At 43.1% G+C, this 22043-nt stretch overlaps 2 protein-coding genes across 9 annotated transcripts in view; one reads left to right on the top strand and one right to left on the bottom strand.

Moving 5' to 3' along the window:
* Positions 1–2186, top strand: part of LOC146867232 (ropporin-1-like) — a 315883-nt gene extending 313697 nt beyond the window's left edge. For all 5 annotated transcript variants that reach the window (XM_085614858.1, XM_085614864.1, XM_085614861.1 and 2 more), the window contains one exon: positions 1871–2186. In XM_085614858.1, the coding sequence (XP_085470984.1) occupies positions 1871–1937 (67 nt within the window). In that variant the 3' untranslated portion in view covers positions 1938–2186. The remainder of the gene's footprint in view (positions 1–1870) is intronic.
* Positions 1–22043, bottom strand: part of LRRC20 (leucine rich repeat containing 20) — a 1457380-nt gene that overhangs the window by 359234 nt on the left and 1076103 nt on the right. The window lies entirely within an intron of this gene.

Raw genomic sequence — 22043 nt, forward strand, 5'->3', positions numbered from 1 at the left:
AGACACCTCCGCTCAGCCAGACTCCTGCTCTAACACAACCCCCGGATACACAAAACTTGATCCGGCTGTCGTGCTATCTCCTACCTTGCTCCAAAGACTGGAGCAATCTGACTCTGCACATCTGAGCCACCTTCTCAGTTCTTGAATTCCACCAAGAAACTCAAAGCATGGCTCTTTGACAAGCCTTGCTCCCAGCTTAGCCTATGTTACTCCTGCTTTCTGTGCTAGAATACCCTCCTGGGTGAGTCGTGCTCGACAATTACACATAACATAACTTAACATAACATTGCAGCAGGTTCTACACAAGCAAGCTGGGTTTGACTCCAGCTTGCGATTTTAAAAGCATTTTTTATAAAGAAATCCTATCACTTTGTACTATAGTTATGAGTTAGACAAAGAAATCTGATCATTATGCAACTAAAAATTGGTTCTGTCAAGATACAGATAACTTATTACATTTTAGAATTACCCCTTAAATTTCCAAGATAGGTTGGATTGGCATTTTAACACAGCAGTTTGGTAGTGCTATAAGGGTGTCTATCAACCCCTTTGCGATGTTGAAAATTTGAAATCTCACCTCTGGATGGTGTGAGCTCCGTCTTTGTCTTTAATGCGACTTACAGAGAGTTTGGACAATTGGACTTCTATGAAAGTCAAATATCCCAATAAAATTTCCTAATAAGTCGCCATGTTTTAGGGTTAGAGTATAGGCAGTGAAAGGTGTTCAGGATGCGGTGAGGATGTTGTTTCTTTTTCCCGCTTACACCCTCATTACCAGTTGGCCAATAATTACCGATATATGTGGTAGTTCTTGTTACCACACAAAGTGGATTTATGAGTTTTACATGGTAACCCTGCCACAATTTATTAGGAGAAAGATGCCCAGTAATTACAGTGCCAGGTGGGTTTAAGTGAAGTAAGCACCAAATCTGAATGTTGAGCCCTATTTTAAGGGAAAAACTCATAATATGTGCTATTTATCACACCCAATAAAAAACAGGCACCACTGTATCATTATTTACCATGTGTAATTATCACTAGGCCACCTGAACAGTCAGGAAATGTGACATGCTCTACCTTTCAACATTTGCACCACCAATAACCTTGTCAAAACATGAGGATGATCATTTGTTTAACTATTGTCTAGTACAGTGCTCGGAATGTTAGCAAATTTAAGCGCGAAGGGGCTATTTGTTTTACCTTTATTATGAACACGAGAATCAGAAAATCTACTGGTCTATGAACATAATGCTTCTTTGACATTCACTCTCATATCCATGTGGGAAGTTGATATTTCATCTCCTAAGGGAAAGGAAGCATGCACAGGAATTATTTAACTTTGTTTAAAAGAACACTCTGAAATGGAGCAAATAATGCTACATTATGTATAATCATGAGAAATGTAATTTCGAAAAGATATGAAGGTTGCGACTGTGTCTATTTATCAAAAGAACAGAGAATCACATTTTTCGTGGTCACCCTCAACCCTATATATATTAGCATTAGATTGCTAGTAACATTTTGTTAGCTGGAGTTAATGTACTCATTTGTTACAACTCACTATAATACATTTACAATATATACGAGATTATGAAAATATATGAGAAAAACGAAGTTAAATGTTAAAATGGACAAATAAGTCCTTACAATAGCAGCACTAAAGGTTATTTTAATAGGGCATCAGTGGACTAAAAGTAGACACATGCAACATGGGGCCAAGATGAAAAAGAACATAGGAAAGAAATAGCTAGAGATTCAGGAACAACTGGGAGCGTAGGTTGAGGCAGGGGGTCTGGACGTTTGTTCCGGTTGTGTATTGTGTTGAATTGAACTTGCCCCATTAATGTGTGTCTGTCCACTTTTCCCACAGAATTGGTCCTGATGGGCTCATCAAGGTGTCAGACTTCTTGAACAACCCGAAGGTCAGGTTGGAGTAAAACGTCAACCACTGCAAACATCAGCTGGACTCGCTTCCTCTCACCCGCGCCGAAGGAACAACCCCTGCCATTCATCTTTTAATCAGCACACCCAATAAAACTGCTTGACAAAAGCTTGAATTGCATTTCCATTGGTATGTGGTCATGTCAGTCTTGGGATATGGCACGCCCTAGAATCTCCTTCCGAATGCAACCAGCTGCCCACCTGAGGGGTTATGACTGAACAAATCGGTCACAGAAGCCACAAAGTAAGAGCGAACCAGAAGTCTGGCAATGATGTTGTTGTCAATAAAACCTGCCCAAGCCAGTGATCAGACGTATTCAGCTTCTAATAATTGCTGCTATGAAATGTTAGTAAAACTATAAATTCAATGAAAGCCTAAATTAACTTTACACATAAATTAGCCAAACCCAAGGATTATCAAACTGTTACATAGGAATATCAAGATACTACGTACTTTCAATTGTGAAGTGTATATTGACTTTTAATGCACCAAGTGGGAGCTTCGTTAGTACACAGCATCATTTTTTGCGACATGCAGGCTCAGTGGTGGAGCGGAAGTCATCGGTCAATTTCGGTATTTTGGGCCTGACGTAAAAAGCTCACGTAAGGAAGCGGTTGCTTTTTTTTCTGTAGCAGTCTCTTAATGAGACTATTTTAGTTTTGAGCAGCAACTGATGTACAAACCAGTGACTGCGCAAAACCAAAATTTGCAAGGATCCCAAAAAAGTCCTACCTCATTAATATGCATGAGCCAGGAATCCTTTCTCAAACACATTGCAAAAGTCTGTGAATGGAGAGGAGGGGGCTTGCAAGGGTCATTAGATCTCTATACATGCATTCACATTTGCAGAAAGCCTACTTTGATTTTTTTATTCAGGACATTGTCCCTTAAAGAGACAGTAGCTTGAAGCGAAAAATAAAGCCAACATTCCTAGAAAGGCATTTGGCGTTGGACCACTGCCTTCCCTATCTGAGGCCCAAAGTTGTGACAGAGAGTGGATACAGACAGTCACGGACATCCTAAACCTTGCCACTCAGTACCACTTTCTTTGACATGTTGGTAACCCGGCAATGGCTTGCAGAGAAACCACTGAGATATTCAATTGTGGATCGAAAGCCCCCAGGCCCCTTCAACTTCTGATCTGCAATGAGTGGTTAGGTGTACTCTGTGAGCCAGAAAGATATTTCCAACTTCCCAAGTACCTTTTTCACATTGTGATGTGTTGTTTTGTGATGGTAAAGCCTGTGATGTTGCAAAGTGAAAGCTTCCTTTACTACATTTACTACATTTAAACACAAGATTTTTATTTCTCTGCCAAAGAGAGACAATGTCTGCCAACATTTAAAAGTGGAACAGAATAAAGGGCCCGACAAAAGTCTAACTTTACAACTTTCGGTATTCACAAAGCGCCTTTAGGAGTAGGAAAGTTAGACTTTTGGCTCAGTTTAACTTACGTTTTGGTCTTAAGTTTCAGTTAGACTTGACTTTTGGTCTCAGTTAAACTTAAGACCAAAATTCAAGTTAAACTGAGGAAAAAGTCCAATTTTATTACCCGTTAATGCCATTAGTGAATAAAGTCGTAAAGGTAGACTTTGGCTCTGTGATGGGTGCACTTTCCACTGAAACTAGTCCTGAATACTCACGATTAACTTGTGGAAAGAAACAGGAACGGCCAGTACAGATAAGGGTGGTGGGGTGGGGCGGGAGTCGGCGGGTTGGGGAGGAAAGTCGACTGACGACAGGATAGAAAAAGTAAAAAAATTGATAAATAAAAGCACTTACTTTGTGCTCGTCGCATCACCACTGCTGGACTCTTGCTCTCATCTACCACCAGCTGTCTTTTACTTGCACGGGACTCCCAGTCCCAGGATACACTGCCCCAGGAGGAGGCCCCACGTGCAGCAGTCTTGCGCATTTAAGCGCTCCACTACTCCCGCTCCTCTGGACGCCAGACTCTTGCTGTCATCTACCGCCAGCTGCCTGTTACTTGCACGGGACGTCCGGTCCCAGGATACACTGCCTCAGGAGGAGGGGCCACAGGCAGCAGTCTCGCACATTTAAGCGCTCCACTACTCCCACGCTGCAGGATGCCGGACTCTTGCTGTCATCTGCAGCCAGCAGCCTGTTACTTGCACGGGACTCCTGGTCCCAGGATACACTGCCCCAGGAGGAGGGGCCACAGGCAGCATTTAAGCACTCCACTGCTCACGCGCCATGGGATGCGCGCGTGCCGCACCCAGGCCAAGGGGGGCGGGCCCGTCCTGATCCTGTCAGCACCAGGAAGAGGCAGGGCTGCCCCCCCCCCTCCTAACTCTCTTCAGACAAGGTACTGTTCTTGTACTAACTGCACGAGTAACTAGTGTGGTTATATCCATATGTGACACTGATTAATCACGAGGGCTGAGTTTGCGATTATTTCAAGACTTGTTTTGTTATTATGTAGCACTGAAGGGCAGTCTGTCCAGGGAGTAGCTCACACCAGGTTCTTTGTAACTGTTTACTAATTGTGTTACATCTCACAGTGGACTAATACAGCCTCAATACAAGGGATCTGCTAAGGCTGTTTACTTTCCACAAGCAATCATGGGTAAACGGAAAGCAGGGGTGGGTGCAAGTGGTCTTGGGAAAATGAAGAAATCAAAAAGCAAGCCAAAAAAGGTGGGTGGAAACTGTGTCATTGGTTGGATAGATGACTTACTGGGCGAGTGTGAATAATTGTTAAATCCTGCTGCTGTACAGCCTTTAGCTGCTGTACCTATAAGGGAACCACTTAAATTGGCATGATTAGACCGGTGTCAAACAAGAATTCCAAACATGTTTATGAAATCAAAAACCATTAAATTATTTATCTTAAAGTGTGACCTGGAGTCCTGCGGAGGGTGAATGGGGGAGGTGGGACAGCCCTACCATATACCAATACAGGAGGTATAATGAGAGGTATAATCTTGCTGTGAATAGAATCTCAATGGTCAACATCCAAAAAATCCATTCCTCATTTGGTAGGCAGGAGTTGGAGGACCCACATTAATAAGGTAATGCACTGAATTAGGTATGTCAAAGGCTGTCTTTCTGTGATTCGAGAATACATTCTTAGTGCACGGAGGTGTCCAACCACAAATTCATCTTATGATGTGATCGAGTTGACATTGAGAGATGGGAGGATGGGGGATAATCTGGTTGCCCTTGATGCTAGGTGCTGCCCACCCAATAGTTCAAGTATACAGTTTAAATACTGCAGATTGGGATGTGATTTGCCTATTGAGGAGGAAGGCAGCTATCACCCTTGAGGGATGTGGACTGACTTGGGGTCTCTGCTGGAATTGCACCTCTTTCGAATCATACAATATTTGAGGATCCAGCTAGGCGTTGGTCCACAAGTGTTTTCATTTCACATAATGATGTGAATAATCGAGCCGCTGAGCCTGAAACTGGTAAACCTTTGGAAATACCCTGTCTTATTGCTAATGGTGTGGCCAAGATAGCATTTGCGACCCCAGGCATTAGCTCGCTGGGATTGTTAATATGTATAACCTGTCAATCTAAGGGGTCTGTGCCTTTGGTAAGGCCTTTTGTAACTGAAGCTACTAGTCACCCTGTTCCAAATAACCCTAATGGTGGATTGAGCACTAATGATGTACTGCTGTCGACAGACCCAAGGTAAGGGCCTTTACTAGTACCAAAGTGGAAGATCTTTCTTTTAATTCTAGTTTGTCTATCTTATCTTGGATCTTAGCAGGGATTTACCCTAAACTCTCTGATCCCGGGTGGCTTATGTTTATTAATGATAATGATATCTGTATATTCCAGGAAACCTGGGCTACTGATAGGATATTCATTAGTGAGTATACCACATACAGCAGTAAGGTGTCAGGCCCAAAGCACATAGGGAGGACAAGTGGTGGTATAGCAATTTTTGTGAAAATTTCTATTGTATGCACCCATAAACAGCTGCAAGTTTATTCACCGGACTTAATGGGTATTCAGACTGTTTCCCTGTTAGGGTTATTCTGAACTATTTTTAATGTCTATGCTAGGTCAGTTTCCCCAGGGAATGACTCATCCTCATTATCTATGTTGGATGACTTGGTAGGTACCTACCAGCCACAGACTAGGGTGCTGGTAGCTGGGGACCTTAATACCATGTTAGCACCTTCCCCGTTGCTCGACCCTATGACTGAGGATGAACACGAGTTTTGGGGAATCCCTAACCTATCGATAAATGTGGGCAGAGCTGGCATAGTGCCTCTACGCGGAGCTCCACCGAGTTTGAAAAAATCTCTGTGGAGCTGCGCTTCGCTTCGCTCCGCTCCCTCCCCCCTCCCAAATGCTTTAAAATGATAAAAAGAAGGCGCTTACCTGTATTTCTGCTGCCTCCCCTGCCTGGACACTCTCCTGCCTGCTCCTCACCACCTCGTGTCCTTCTTCATTGAAAAAAACTCTACGTTGTACGTCTTGCGCGTGGGCATGCACACTCGCAAGATGTAGTGTTTTTTTATGAAGGACACGAGAGGAGAAGGAAGGAGAGTGGCCGTCAGGAGAGGCAGCAGAAACACAGGTAAATGCCTTTTTTTATCATTTTAAAGCATTTAGGAGGGGGGGAGGGAGCGGCTAACTCCGCTCCGCCATGGAGGTGGAGTTTTGCCTATCTCCACGTTTGCCACAGAAAGCGGAGTAGGCAAATCTCTGCAAACTCTGCTGACGGAGCGGAGTTACCCACCCAGAGTTACCTATCAAGCAAAGCAGGAAGCTTACGTAACACCAATGTAGCCTTCTAGCTTATTTCCCTGATTGTGGGGAGGAGTCTAAGGGCATGCAATAGCAGGACACGCTAAGACCCTCACAAGCAGACCACATTTAAGAGAGGCCCTAGTTCTAGTGTCATCAACTATATCCAGATATGACTATGGCCACTGGTGAGTGATATGATGATCACCGTTCAGTTAGACAGTGACCGCAATCCCCTCCTTCTTTCTATGAAAGGTATCCCCCTTAGTAGGGGTTTGTCCGGCAGCCGATCAACCTACCAAAAAAACTTAGTAGCTAGTAATTTCAGAAGAGTTTCCTGGCCTAAGATCTATCAAATGTTGGGTGTTATTTTTCCAGCATTGATACAGCTACTTTTCCCATACAGCTACTTTATCACCTGATGTAATACTAACAGCCCAGGGAGGTTTTTTCGAGGAGTTGAAAGACGTAGTCTTATCACAACCCACCATGAAGAAACATTGAGGGGAAGAAATGTGCCTGGTATAATTATGAGTGTAAACAGGCAAAACCTGACTGAAGACTAGGTATTCGGGAGGGCAATCACCTAGCTGTGGCTAACGCACGTAAAAGGTATATAATAGCCCTAGTAAAGGCTAAGCGTCACTGGGTCGATAAGAAGTAGCAGGACCTACTGGTTGCTGCAAGGTGTAAGTATAACCGCCCTTTCTGGTACATTATAGCACACGCGAGCCTGGATGGGGTCACTACACCTGATTGTTTTATTCAACCCGAGAAGTGGGTTGACCACTTTACTAAGCTCTATGATGAGAGGGAAGCTATCTTCCCAACGGATAGTATTTTTAGCATGTTCAATCGCGAATCTATGGAGTCATGAAACAATGATGGTAGTGTAGGACCCCACTTTAGCCTTCACAATACTTTTAGGGCCATTGATAGAATGAAAACAGAGAAAGTCCCTGGGCCTGATCAGATACCGGGCAATTTGTACAAGTCAGAGCATTTAGCTTGGGCCCCCTACAAAAATCTCTTGTCTAACGCTGTTGCTGATGGGGGAGAAATACCAGAAACCTGGAGAGGGGGTGGAAATAATACTTATACACAAGACAGGTGATGCCTCTGTTCCATCGAACTATAGAACGATCAGTCTTATAGATAACATGCAAACAAATTTTGCAAGACAAGTTTTGTATAAATTGATCATTTGGATAGATGACAACAAGCTCTTGTCTGCCTACAAAGCAGGATTTAGCACTAAAACTAGCACATGTGACCTGGTGTTTAGGTTTATTTTACTCATTTGGAAGTACGTAATATAAAATAAGCAAAAATTGTACGTAGCTTTTGTCGATCTTCGAGCTGCATTCGATCGTGTGCCACGGGAAACGTTATGGCAAATTTTGTTAGGGATGGGAGCTCCAGCTTACTTGATAAATTTGCTTGCGTGGTTGCATGAGGGTAACTATGCACAGGTTAGGTGGGGGAGATACAGTGAATTAACTACCAAGATTTCTATTTAGCATGGGGTAAGCCAATGTTGCTTGCTCGTGCCTATATTACTCTCCCCTATATAAATGAGGTAGTCAACGAACTGCGGAATTTTGGAAATGATTCTCCATTGCTAAATGGTAAGAAAACACCAATTCTCCTGTTCGCTGACGACTCACTACTTATTACTGAATGTATGACGTTACAACGCATACATTTACAATGTATGCCGTTACAACGCAGGTTTTACATCACAACATCCTTTTTCAAAGCATTCTTTTACATCGCATGCCATTTTATCGCATTTTTAGAAACCACCTTTACAACGCATTCCATTACATCGCATTATACCATTACAATGCATACTGTTACCACGCATACCATTACATCGCATTTAAGGTAAGTGTTGGATAGTATAGGGGTAATACTTACTATTCTAACTCCAGTGAGTGCAACAGTAGGGTAAGTGTTGGATAGTGTAGGGGTAAAAATTACTATTCTAACTCCAGTTAGTGCAACAGTAGGGTATGTGTCAGATAGTGTAAGGGTACTATGCGTTGTAATGGTATGCGTTGTAATGACTTGCGCTGTAATGCCTGAGTTGTAGTGACATGCGTTGTAATGACATACGTTGTAGTGACATGCGATGTAATGGCTGTGTTGTAATGACATGCAATGTAAAGGATGTTGCGATGTAATGAATGCGTTGTAAATGTAGTGCGATTTAATGACTGTGTTGTAAACTTTGTTTCCTCAATGGGACTCCAAAAGCTAATTGACAAATTCTTGGCATTTTGTGAGATCAGGGGCCTGGAATTAAATGTAGATAAAACCAAGTACATGGCATTTGGTAAGAGCATGGGTAAAACAAGGCCAGTGAAGAGAGCGGGTAAACTCCTTGAGAGGGTGTCCAAGTTCAATTACCTCAGAGTGAGGCTAACAGAAACCCTGGGTTGGGATCCCCAACTTGAGAAAAGTTACCTAACCTTATGTCTCAAATCCAAACTTATATTTCGATTCCACAAACAGCCTTTGTCCCGGTCGATTACCCTTGCTCTCGAAGTTTACCAGATGAAAACCCAAAATGCATCTCTCTATGGTGCAGAACACCGGGGTCAAGTTGACATGCACAAATTAGTGGTGAGCGAAAACATATTTGCTAGATCGCTTGTCTCTGTACCAGCTAGTACTCCACTGACTCCATTGTTTTTTGACTTAGGGCTGAAGAGAATTGGAGATGTGGGTGCAATAAAAACACTGATGTACTGGCTAGAGTTAGAAGAATACTGTGAATCATTGAAAGAAGTTTTAAAATAGTAAGTGTTGCCAAATGGATTTCTTGGCTACTCCATGTCAAATTTTGTTGTAGATCATTGGGGTTGATCCATCTTTGGGACTGCCCGGAATGCATTAGAAAAAAATATACAGCTATTGTGAAAGCTAAGTACTGGGCTTTTGTGGAGGAAAGGTGTGTCACAAACAGATTTATGGGGCATCTAACCACTGAGTTTTTCAGTTTTAAGCCTTATCCTAAGTTTGAGCCCTTTTATGATCTGATTACACCACCTGTGGCAGAAAGTCTCTACGTGAGATTTAGACTAGGTTGCTTATCTTAACGGTCATTTAATACATGGGCCGCTAATTCAGACTCAACTACATGCCCAGCTTGTGGTTATGCTCTAGAGACTATTGAACATATTTATTTTTCTGTACTGAATATCATTACCTACGGAGAAAGTGGATTCGCCCTGTTTGTTGTAACTTGGGACTCAGACGCTATCGAGTTGCACTGAGGATACTAAAATCCGACACAACATCACCTATTGTTTTTGCTGTAAGTAGGTTTCTGATGAGCGTCTGGTTTAGGCAATAGAAGTTTATGTCCTAGGTTGCTCGAGAGGTTTCTGCATTACATGAGTTGTAATTATAGTCAGGACAAAATGAATGTGAATGTTATTATAGAAATTTTTATCTAGGATTGTTCACTATTCGAGGCATCCAGCACTTTATGGATATGACAAAATGTCACAGATATGATTTCATTTAAGGGAGTTTTTATCATGTCACCCTGGATGTATAATTCGTGCTATGTTTTATCGTTGATTGTTATATATTTGTTGTGCATGGTTTGAAGTAAGTGAATGAAATTTTAAAAATGCTAAAATAGTTATGAATTTAAAAATCATGATACACGTTGATCACATGGTCTTGATAATTGGAGGCAAGCCGCTATGAGTACACTGACCAAACAGAGTCCAATGTTTATGATTAAATGTTTATCCCACCGAATTGGTATTGTGTATTCATTATGGCTGTTATATTTTTTATGTATTGCATGTATTTATTGTTATGTAATGTAATGGTCTCACAACCAAAATAAAGTTATACATAAATATGTGTGTATATATTATTTTTAAATATATATATATATATATATATATATATATATTCACTGAAAAAACCATAGGTTTCACACATGTTATAGTTAGCGGAAATTTTACTGATAAAAAAACCAATGAAATTCCCCCGTTATAGTTAGTGCAGGCAACTATAACTCACGCGACCGCAATCCTCTGCTGATGCTAATACTGTATTTAGACACTTATTTGCCCATGTCTTCTTCCATACATTTTTAGCTATACATATATTACAAATATTTTTTTTTCATAAAGACACATATGTCATCAGCAGAAGATTGCGGTCGCGTGAGTTATAGTTGCCTGCACTAACTATAACGGGGGAATTTCATTGGTTTTTTATCAGTAAAATTTCCGCTAACTATAACATGTGTGAAACCTATGGTTTTTTCAGTGAATTTGCAAGGTTTTTTAAATGCTAATTCCTAACTATAACGTGTGTGAAACCTATGGTTTTTTCAGTGAATTTGTACGTTTTTTTAAATGCTAAGTTACTTTACGCCATTCATGGCGTGCGCGCCCACTTAACGCAGTTCGTTCCGTGCGCGCACGGTGCGCTTCGCGCACGGTGCGCGCACAGTGAGCACGCGGTGCGCTTCGCGCACCGCGCGCCCACTTTACGCAGTTAGTGCCGTGCGCGCACGGTGGGCACGCGGTGCGCTACGCGCACCGCGTGCCCACGTTACGCTAGATGGGCCATGTACGCACGATGCGCTTCGCGCACCGTGCGCACATGGAGGACATATGATGCACTTCGTTTTGAAAGGTAATATTGTAATTGCCCTTCAGGCACCAATTGCACACGGGGTGGAGAGAGTGTGGATAATTTTTTTTTTTTAAATTTTTTACCGTACGCGTACGGTAAGCGTAATCGGCGAAATTACCGAAAAAATAAAAATTCAGTTTTTGGCCTTGGGGGATCTTTGGGGACTCCCTCAACATGGCTATGTGTGTGGGAGCTGTCTAAACAGCCCCTTTACATGTTTTTGGGCTTTATATTTTAAAAATCACTCTCAGTGCGAGAGAGAAAATGGCGGCCGCCGCTTCCTGGTTTCGGCCGATTCGAATGTTTACTTAGATCTAAGAGCCAATCAGAATCGCGCTCGCGCACGCCACCGTACGCGTACGGTAAGCGTACCGTAAGCGCACCGTAAGCTGGCTCAGATATATATATTGATTTAAAGGCTATTTTCTCAGAATCTACTGAACAGATTTACACCAAACCTACAAAAGGCACTTCCTTGACCTGAGGACTACCTCTCTGCCAAATTTCTAGTAATTCTGTTCAGCCGTTCGGGCTGTATCCCTGTCTAAAGGTCCTATGGAAAAATGCATGGGAAAAACGCGTTTTGGGACCCCCCTTTTATCTCAGCCCCCGCTTGACGAATCCCCCCGAGACTTTCAGGGTAGGAGCGGAGCGTAGCGCCCCACCTATTTTCGCGAGGATTCGTCGACCGGCGCCAAAGTTATTCAAAATAGAATGTTGCGGATTTCCTATGGAAACGTGGTCCTAACTATAACTACCTACTGGCGACCGCCAGTGGGTAATATATATATATATATATATATATAAAATTACTTTCTACTTACCTCCAAAATACTTACATTTACCACAATTTTCCTGGAAAAAAGCATCCGTGGTAAAGACAAAATCGTTGTAAAAAAATTGTTGTAAAAGTCTGTATTGGTAAAGACTTTTTTGTTGAGAAGCCTTAGTCGTAAGGCACCCTGTTGTGTATCCTTCGTTGTAAAGGCTGTTTCCCCAAGGAAGTACATGCAGAAGGGCAGAGTGACAAGACAATGAGGAAAAGGAAGGAGATGATGTGTAATATATGCAGATGGAGGATTTTAGAAAGATGTGGAGAATGAAATGGTGTAAGTGTCTAAAGGAGCTAGAGATGTAGGGTCAAGGAGAGAACCAGAGTAATACAGACACTCTGAAGACCGCTACCCAGTCTATAGATCATTGTAACGTTCAATTCACTGTCTCTTATTTTCAGATTAAACTTTTTTAACTTCTACTAATTTTCAAAATGATCATGGTTGTTACCTATTTATCTGATACAACACGCATTGGCACAACCAATTGTTCTGGCTTGTTTTAGGTGTATGGTCATTATGTGACATCTCTGATATGCCAGAAAACTGTAAAAGGCACCCAAATACAGATCTACAGGTGTGCTGTGTGAAGTACATGTTTCCAGTTCACGTGTTATATATGTCACATTCTTAGTCACATAGACCAAGTCTCTTGAAAAGGATTCCTACTTATGCCTCTGTTGCCACACCCCTTCAGAGACTCCCCACCTTCCTATTTCCACTTAAATCACTGGGTGCATTAGAATGTCAACAAGCTGAAGGACCTGTGTACATATATGGCTGCAATTTAAAGCCGTCTAAAATTAACCGTTTCCATTAATGCGCTAAAACGAAGACTCCTGGCTGCTTATGGAGCTCTAAATGGAAAGGGTGCACAAAGTGCCACAGTTTTATCTCATACTTCCTGGTGTGTGCAATCCCTGCCTGCTCTCCATCTAAGACCAAATCGACTGTACATACTGCAGAACTAATCTGTTGAAGCAGGATCCAACTGGGTTGTTTGCTCATAAACCCATTACATAGAAAATAATCTCCAAGGGTTACATTACTCCTGCTTTCTTTATGTTTTGACTGCTGTGTAGCTCCCATGCAATCTTCTCACTTATAAACCAACATAAATTCCAACATCATTAAATCAAAACTGCACATCCTTCCAAGGTCTCTGTCTAGAGGCCACGGATAGAATAGGTAATGAGTCTAAACATACTTCCATCACTCCCCTATGTTAATTATGGATGGACAGTAGGAAGAGTCAATACTTGACCTTTCATACACCTGGTGCTTCTGTCGCTATCCCTGTTCTCAGGAAGCATGAAGCTAGCAGTACCTGGTTTCATAGCAATCTGCTAACTTTCTGAAGTGCCCACTCCTGGTCCTCCTTACCCCTATTAACTCATCAATAGGTGCAGTGGCAGCTCCTCCGCTAAGGCGGAGGGGAGTCGCCCCACTATGTGCAGCAGTGAACTAAAGGAAAATAAAATGATAATAACTCAAGGTTATTCTCATTTTATTTTGTCCTGCTGCGGCAGCTTTGCAGGGCGGGGCGGGCTGCTCTGACACAGGAGCCGGGGGAGTGGTGAGCACACTTTGAAAGTGAGTATGAATGTTTGGCCGGCCGTCTGGTGCCGGTCAAACATTCATGCGCACTTAGCATGTTCTCCACCCAGGCTGCATTACAGCCTGGGTGGAGATCATGCCCAGGCTCCCATTCCCTGGCTGAGCGCCGAAACACGGTGCTCACACCAATCGCTTAGGGAGCCTGGGTGTGCTTACTGTTTTGTTCCAGTGGTGCTGAGGGATGAGGAGGAAAGACGGAGGAGAGAAGCAGCGGTTCAGTACGTTTTTTTACAATTATGTTTTAAATTATTTTCTTTCCCCTTAAACCCCCCCCCACACCCCTGCTTCCCTCCCACCCCACCACCCCAATTGATGCTGGCTTCAACTGAATAGGTGGCTGCTGGGCTGCTGTCTAAGAGTCAGAAAAAGAGGTAAAATCTGTGATGTCATCTTTGGTTAGGAGTGAGTGATCTCACCTCTGGTAAATACCTGTAATTCAAGTAGCTTACTCGCTTGCTTGCTTAGTGAGTTGTCACATGTCATCCATGCACATAGCCTTGGATGCAGTACACACATAGAATTTATTGGTGTACACAGAGGAACAAACGTAGAGGGAATATTGCCCATATCTATTGGCTTTGGTAATGCTTGCTTCTGATTACAGTAACTAACTTGTATAAATAGATGGAGGGCCTAAATACGAGTGCCCTTGAGATAAGTGTGGGGATGCCAAAGGGGGAAAATCACCGATTCAGCCAGTATCTCTACACCTATAACTGGGATTACAAGTTATTTGCCCTGGAATGTGGGATAACACTTGGAATCAGAAATACTGGTTCTAATACCCATTGTTTTCCAGGAAAAATAAAAAGACTCAATCTGCACCCATGTACCACCTGTCTGGAGTAGGAGATAAATGAGTGGGGGGCTTTGCTCTCAGCCATGGTGACAGGAGGGCAATGCCCATTTTACTTCACCTAGGGTGACTATTGTGTGTTATTTCTGCCTACACATCTGCAGCACTGCCTACAAATTTGGGCATGGTGTCCCCAGACCCGATATTATCGAGTCCGGAGATTATGGGCCTGGTGATTCATGGCCTAGAGACACCAGGGAACTCATAGTAGCCCAGATTTGTATTGCCAACTCTTAATGAGACTCTGAGTGCTCTATTACGAAAGAGAATGTTAAGTACTTTAGCAGTGTGGTTTAAAATAGTAGAAGTTAACTTAACAATGTTAAGAATGTCCTAAACTAAGAAAAAGAGTCTCAAGGTGGACTCAGGCAGGGCAAAAACCTTCGTAAATTTGGCCTACTTGCCTAACGTAAGGTAGACTTAAGATTGTCATAAGTCTGGATTTCTACTTCGGAAATTAGTGCACAGCTGATTGATTGCAGCATCTCAGGGAGGTCCCTACAGCAGCTCAGTGGGGTGCCTAAAGGTTTTAAGTTGGGTTCCTGCAAATATCAGTAGTCACTGCAGAGGCTCCACCGAGTGCAACCAAGTGCTAGTCAACCAAGGGCTCCCACCCCCCAGAAAACTTTCTGCCCCTTGGAGTGCAGATGGGGGGTGATTACCTCCAATCTGCCCCCCTACCCGGAGTGGGAGCAGAAAGCCCACATGACACCAGGGATTTGTTTTTTGTTTTTTCTATTTCGGTAGCGTGAGCTGCCCACTATGGGGATAGTCCTTCTGCCCCCCTTCCCGGGGGTGGATGGGGTAAATACCCCCGATCTGTCCCACCGGGGGCAGAAAGGCCATTAGACACAAGGATCTATTTTTAAAATAAATATAGTGGTGGGGTGCCAACTATGGGCATGGCCATTCCCCCACCCCCCAAAAAACCTATGGTGACAGTCTTATTGTCACCCTGAAGGGCAGATGGAAGTAATTACCACCAATCTGCCCCCCAGTAACTACATTTTTGTAGTATTTTATGTGGGGGGAGCAGAATCCTTGAGCAGGGGCCCTGCTGTCACCCACCTCTTGGCCCAAAAGGGTTTCTGCCCCACTCGGGGGATGGATATGAGTACTTACCCTCAATTTGTCTCCCGGGGGAAGAAAGCCCACTAAACACCAGCCATTTAAAAAAGGAGCCAGAATAAAAGTAGAGTGCAGCCCACCCTGGCATCGAGCCATACCCTCTTCCTAGAAGGGACAATAGTGTATTTCTGGCCCCCGGGGGACAGATTGAATGTCTGTCCTAATTGGGGAGATTGCCCCAAATATGCCTCCGGGGGTGTAGAAAGTCCACCTGATACCAGGGATGTTGCCTTTGTGGCAAAAGAAAGTAGTGCAGGTGTTGCAGTTTGGCATTAGACACACCCCAGTCCCAAAAAAGGACGGAACCAGTCTTTTTGCCCTTTCATGGCAGGCGGGAGGGTTGCCCCAATTTGCCCTTGGGGCCAGAAAGCTAACTGTATGGCAGGAATATATATATATATTTTTTAAATTATGGCAAACTAGATGATATTTGACTCCTTTGAGAATTGTTTTTACATATGGGCCAGGAGAGTGTGGCTAACTCCCGATATCATTCCACTTGCAATGGTGAATGGCTCCACTGGTTGGGCTTGGGAAGGCTGCCACCTAGGAAAACCTACAAGACCCAGGCAGTTCTGAAAACAAGGTACCTGGGGAAGTCCATGGTGGTGTGCTTCATGTGGATCCCACATCATTTTCCTACCCGAAAATGCCCTGCAAACCTCAACCTTTGACTGAAACCCATACTTTCCTCACATGTCTGTGAGGAAAACCTCTGGAATCTGTGGGGAGCCACAAATGTCCTACAACCCAGCATTCCCTCAAGTCTTCTGCTAACAATGGTACCTCACTTGTGTGGGTGGGCCAAGAGACCTTGACACAAAAGACCCTAAAACATTATATGGCGAGATCAGTGATAGGAGTAGTTGTGGGAATTGGGGCTGTGCTCGGCCACCACTCTTTGAGACCTACAAACCACAGACATTTTTTTTAACTAGGCAACTAGGGGATTTCAGGGTAGTGTGCCTTGCGTGGATCCCATGGGGTTATATTACTCACAATGCCCTAGAAATCTCAAACTATGCCCAAAACCACACATTTTCGTTACATTTTTGTGAAGGAATCTTCCGGATTCTGCAAAAATCCTAAAATCCAGCATTACCCCACTTGTGCTGATAAAAACAAGGCGTCACTTGCGTGGCTGGGACTAGTGCCTTCAACAAGTATTGATCAATCCATGGCCAACGGGATCCCTTGTTAGTTTTCAAAAATGTCTGTGGTTCATAGGTCTGAATGGGTGGCACCACAGCACGGCCCTAAATACCGCAGCTTCCCTGATTGCTTATCTCTCAGTGTAGCGCTTTAGGGACTTTTTGTGTCGTGGTCTCCTGGCCAGCTACACAAGTAGGGTACTGTTCTCATAGGGGACAATTGTGAACTTGGGGGCTGATTACGATGGCGGGTAGATCGCCACCACCGGCCCGGCAATGGCAATCCACCCGGCATCAAAAGGTTATTTACCCACCGCCATATTAGGATGGCAGTGGGAATCGCTATTGTTCCGTGGCGGTCGGAAAGACCGACCACCACGTTTCCGCAAGGCGGTCCTTTTCCGTCCACCTTGCGGAACCCGGAATCAGGCAATCATTGTGGCGGTGCCGTGCAGGCACCGCCGTAGTGATTACAATGGGCCTCTCCGCCTGTCTTTTTGCGGCTGATTTTCCACTGCAAAAATGCAGGCGGATTCTCCACTGCAAAAAGGCAGGTGGAGACTGGCTTTGGGGCCAGTTGCGGGCCCCCGGTGGGGGGGGGGTCTGCTGCGCACTTTTCCATGCACAAGGTGGCAGGCACAACATGGCCATTTCACATTGTGGTGGGTGCTGCAGCCAGCAACACCCTCAGCAATGTTAAATCGCCAGATGCGACCGCCGCGGTGGAGGTTGCATCATAACTAGGGTGGCTGGACTGCCGCATGGCAGGCGGGCTGTCCCATTACCTCGAGGGTGGCGGGCAGACTAAAGTCTGCCCGCCATCCTAATGACCCCCTTGGTGTGGTAGCAAATATGTGACTCTCCTCAGATTCCAGAACTTTCCATCACAGAAATGTAAGGAAAATATGATTTATTTTACCAAAGTTTGATGTTTGGAAAGGCTTTTGGGTAAAATTACCTAGTGAGAGCCACGCAAGTCACCCCACCCTCGATTCCCCTAGGCGTCTAGTTTTAAAAAATGTGCCAGTTTGTTAGTTTTCCCTGGGTGCTATCTGAGCCGGGGCTCAAAATCCACAGCTACACACTTTGCAAAAAAAAGAGTCCATTTTGAGTGGAAAAATGTTATGTATCCATGTTGCTTTTGGGCCACCTCCTGTCGCGGACACTAGGCCTACCCACACAATTAATATACTATTGTTATAGTGAGACTAGGGGGACAGCATGGTGGAAGGAAGTTTGGGGCTCCCCACAGAACCCAGTACTTTCCACCATAGAAAAGTGAGGAACATTTTTTTTTGTCAAAGTTCAAGGTTTGCAAGTGATTCTGGATAAAAAAAAAACCTGATTCGAGCCACACGAGTCACCCCACCTTGGCTCACCCCAGGTGTCTTTTTTTTAAAATGTGCAAGTTTGCTAGCTTTCCCTAGGTTCCGGCTGAGCTAGGGCTCAAAATCCACAGCTACCCGCTTAGCAAACAAGTGCCCGTTCTGAATGGAAAACTGTGATGTATCCATGTTGTATTTTGGGCTGTTTCCTCACAGGCACTAGGCACATGTGAGGTACCATTTGTATCGCCAAATATGTGGGAGCATAGAATAGCAGAACATTTGTTATTAGCAATTGGATTTCGCTGCATTTGTGCCTTGCAAATGTAAGCTAGTGTGTAAGAAAGAAGACATTTTGAAAAATACCCTCTACATCATATGCTAGTATGGTCACACACAAATTCAGAGATTTACAAATAACCACTGCTCCTAAACTCTATATCTTGTGCCCATTCGAGAAATACAGAGTTTTCCTTGCTACCCATTTTTCACTCTACATATTTCACCATTTATGAATTGGTTTATGCTTGGTACACAATGAAAAACCATTGTACAGTGCAGCTCAGTTACTGGCTCTTGATATCTTAAGTTCTTTGACAACCTACAAACCCTATATATCCTCATGACCAGAATGGTCTAACTGATGTAATGGTATATTGCTTTCACAAAGTAGCCATTGTGGCCATTTTTTCTTACTCATTTTCAGTATTTTTTTTATTTCTAAAAACTATTAAAAGATTAAAAAGGGAACTAATAAAGATAATGACTATAGTACAGCAAACGTGTGTTGATGAAAGTTTTATGGAAAAAACTGACGCTTTTATTCAGAACACTTTTTTCCTGTTCCTCCCCCAAAAACTCAACATTTAGCTGCATTTTGCCTATTTCCTCAGTCCCCTCCAGGGGAATCCATGGACTCTGAGTACTTTTAGAATCCTCAGGATGTTAGTTAGCCCAAAAAGGGCTCAGCACAGATGGGCGGGTGTCTACAGTAGTTAAGGGGTTAAAGCTGCCTTTTGACTCTGTGTATACAATGTGGAGCAAGGTTGCTGTTTTGGCAATTATACTTTCATAAAGTATACTAAGCGCCCAGGAAGTTCCTTGAACGTTTGTAGCAGGGAGGATCTGGATTTTCATAGACTCCTGTTTTAAATGGAATTTGTGATGAACTTGGAAATTATATATTGGTGAGGAATAGATTTGGACCTTCATGGAGAAAACTATGAACAGAATAGTGGTCCGATCAGATGATCTGAACTGTGGACCATACCTCAAATAAAACTGGGAATAATGAACGATATTAGGGTGGTCTGCACGTCCTGAAGACTAACAAGTTGAGTAACTTACTCTGACTGTTTCACACCCAAAGGCCACTCTATGCTGTACTCCATTACTATTATTTCGATTAGGAGCAAAACATATATATCAGCCCTAGTTTTGGAAGTAGGATACCTTCATGCCACAGACTTTGGGTTGCAGGAATGGACACTTCTTTAGTGTTCTTCGCCACTGAGAGTCACCTAGCAGGAAATTATGGCTCCAGCTGGCATACATTTTTGACTCAGAAAATCGTTACATTCATATGTGATGGCAGTTAGACGCCATTTCTTCTTTGTTGCAGTGTTACTAAAATAATTGGCATTCTTTAAACATGGTGGTGCAGATTTCTGGGGTTCTTCGTTCTCCAGTGGATCTCCCAATCGAAACCTAAACCTGTCTGCAAGAAAGGTACTTCAAATCCCCTGATGTGCCTCAAGCTGGGTTTCATCCACAAATTAGAGAATTTTGAAAAAACCTCACAATAGTAAACTCATGAGGCATGATTGCACTGATGACCTCAACCTGCCAAAGGCAAATTACATGACATTTGACAGTTGACATGTGCCGGGACACGGCTGAGCTGCGATCGAGGACCGCTGCTGCCTTTTGAGCTCTCACTGAACTCTGACTTCACCTGCCATCTTGCTGTCGGAGGTGCCAGCCGAGCACCAATTTGACTCTGGCTGAACCCCTGGCAATGCTGGGTCCCCAAAGCATACTCTGCAGGCTTGGGAAGAGTCCCAGCGAATGGACCAGACTTGGTGCCCAGGTGCAGCGTATCAGGCTCAAAATGGCAGCTGACCAAAAACATCAGAGAAACACAGCCATGAGCAGGTCAAGTGGCAGAGAAGTGGTGTTGCTTTGTGGGCTGCTGATCTGAAAAACCATTTGTGCTCACTGCCCTGATCATCTCAGGAGCCCAGCCAGGGGACCTGTATAATGAACGATGTACAGGCATGGACAGTGCTTCTAGGCACAGGGGTGGTGTGTGGTCGTGGCCCAGGTGCTGAATGAGGGCAGAGGAGGGACACGGTGCCCCTGGGGGATAACTTTAAAATAAACTAACACCCAAGCCAAGGAGAGGCCTACTTATCTCTACAGGCCCCTGAGTCATTACAGTAGATACTGTGAGCCCAACCGGGGCTAAGAGAGGATACCAACGCCACCAAATGCCTGGAGGAATAGTGCCCTGACATATGTGCATGCATTATCTTCTGGCTGAGTTGGGGTGAACGTAAGGATCTTCCACAACAGACCTAATAATAATAGTAGGAACTGGGAGCTACAAACTTTGTGCATCGCCACCCCCTTCTACTGCTCTGAACGGTATACAGCATGCTTAAGAAACTTGTTCTGACACGGCAGGCCATGACTGGGGACTACAGAATGTTTGCTGCTTTCAGCCTACACACACTGAATTTAGCAAACCCACAGTGAAGCCCTCTCTCAACAGGGTGATTACTGGAGGCAGGTGTAATGTAATATGACTCCAGGCTTTGGTGGAGACCAATGAAACATCGTTCTGGGAGATCGACATATTGGGCAGGTCTAGCTCCAGGAAGGACTCAAAAAGTAGGCAGCACTGAGGCCTGAAGAACAGACTGCCCCAGACATGGCATTCAATGGCCTGGAATCGACCAGGCCTCCGGGCCGGCGACTGATGGTAAGCTTGAGAGTATATTGGAGGACAATAATGCTTCCATTGAAATACTGGAAGGTAATATTGGTAAAGTTTCAATAAGACTGGGCAGACTGCGGGATGACCTCCGTAAATTCACAACAAATGTTATAGCAGTATTAGGTTAATTCTGTATTAAATGTTTAATTATTGTTAATATATAAAATTAGACTACAATCATTTTTCTGAAGTTAAAATAAAAAACTATCCCACGTATGTAAGAAAAAACATTTAATTTACATATGAATAATTAATTAAAGTGATGTACAGAATTAATTATTAATAACCTAATTTTAGTTTAATAAAAATTGGTTCACTGACCAGATTATTGAGGATTTAAATGTAGAAGAAAAAAATCGTGGAAATAATATAGAATACAAAAATATCGACTGACTATACTTAAAAAGGTAAGTAGAAAAAATATATTGTTACAATAATATAGTTGTATTAAATATCGATTTTTAAATATATATAATTTAAAATATTAAAATAAACATATATTAAATACTAACATTAATTTATCAAAATAAAATATATTTAAGTGTATATTTTAACAAATATAACAAATAAACATACTTTAAAAAAATTAAACACACACATATATATGTTAATATACAGACATATATAAATAAACTAATATTTTAAATAATATAATTGAAAAAAATTGTAAATATTATATTATCAAAAATATATGTATACATATTTAAATATGTCCACAAACTCCTTCATCCACGAAGGAAGGCGCGCTCACATGATTGGTAGTAGTTAAATCTTTTATTTAGCATTTTCTTCGGACA

Source organism: Triturus cristatus, chromosome 1_2 (genome assembly GCF_964204655.1).
Source record: "Triturus cristatus chromosome 1_2, aTriCri1.1, whole genome shotgun sequence".
Lineage (NCBI taxonomy): Eukaryota > Metazoa > Chordata > Amphibia > Caudata > Salamandridae > Triturus > Triturus cristatus.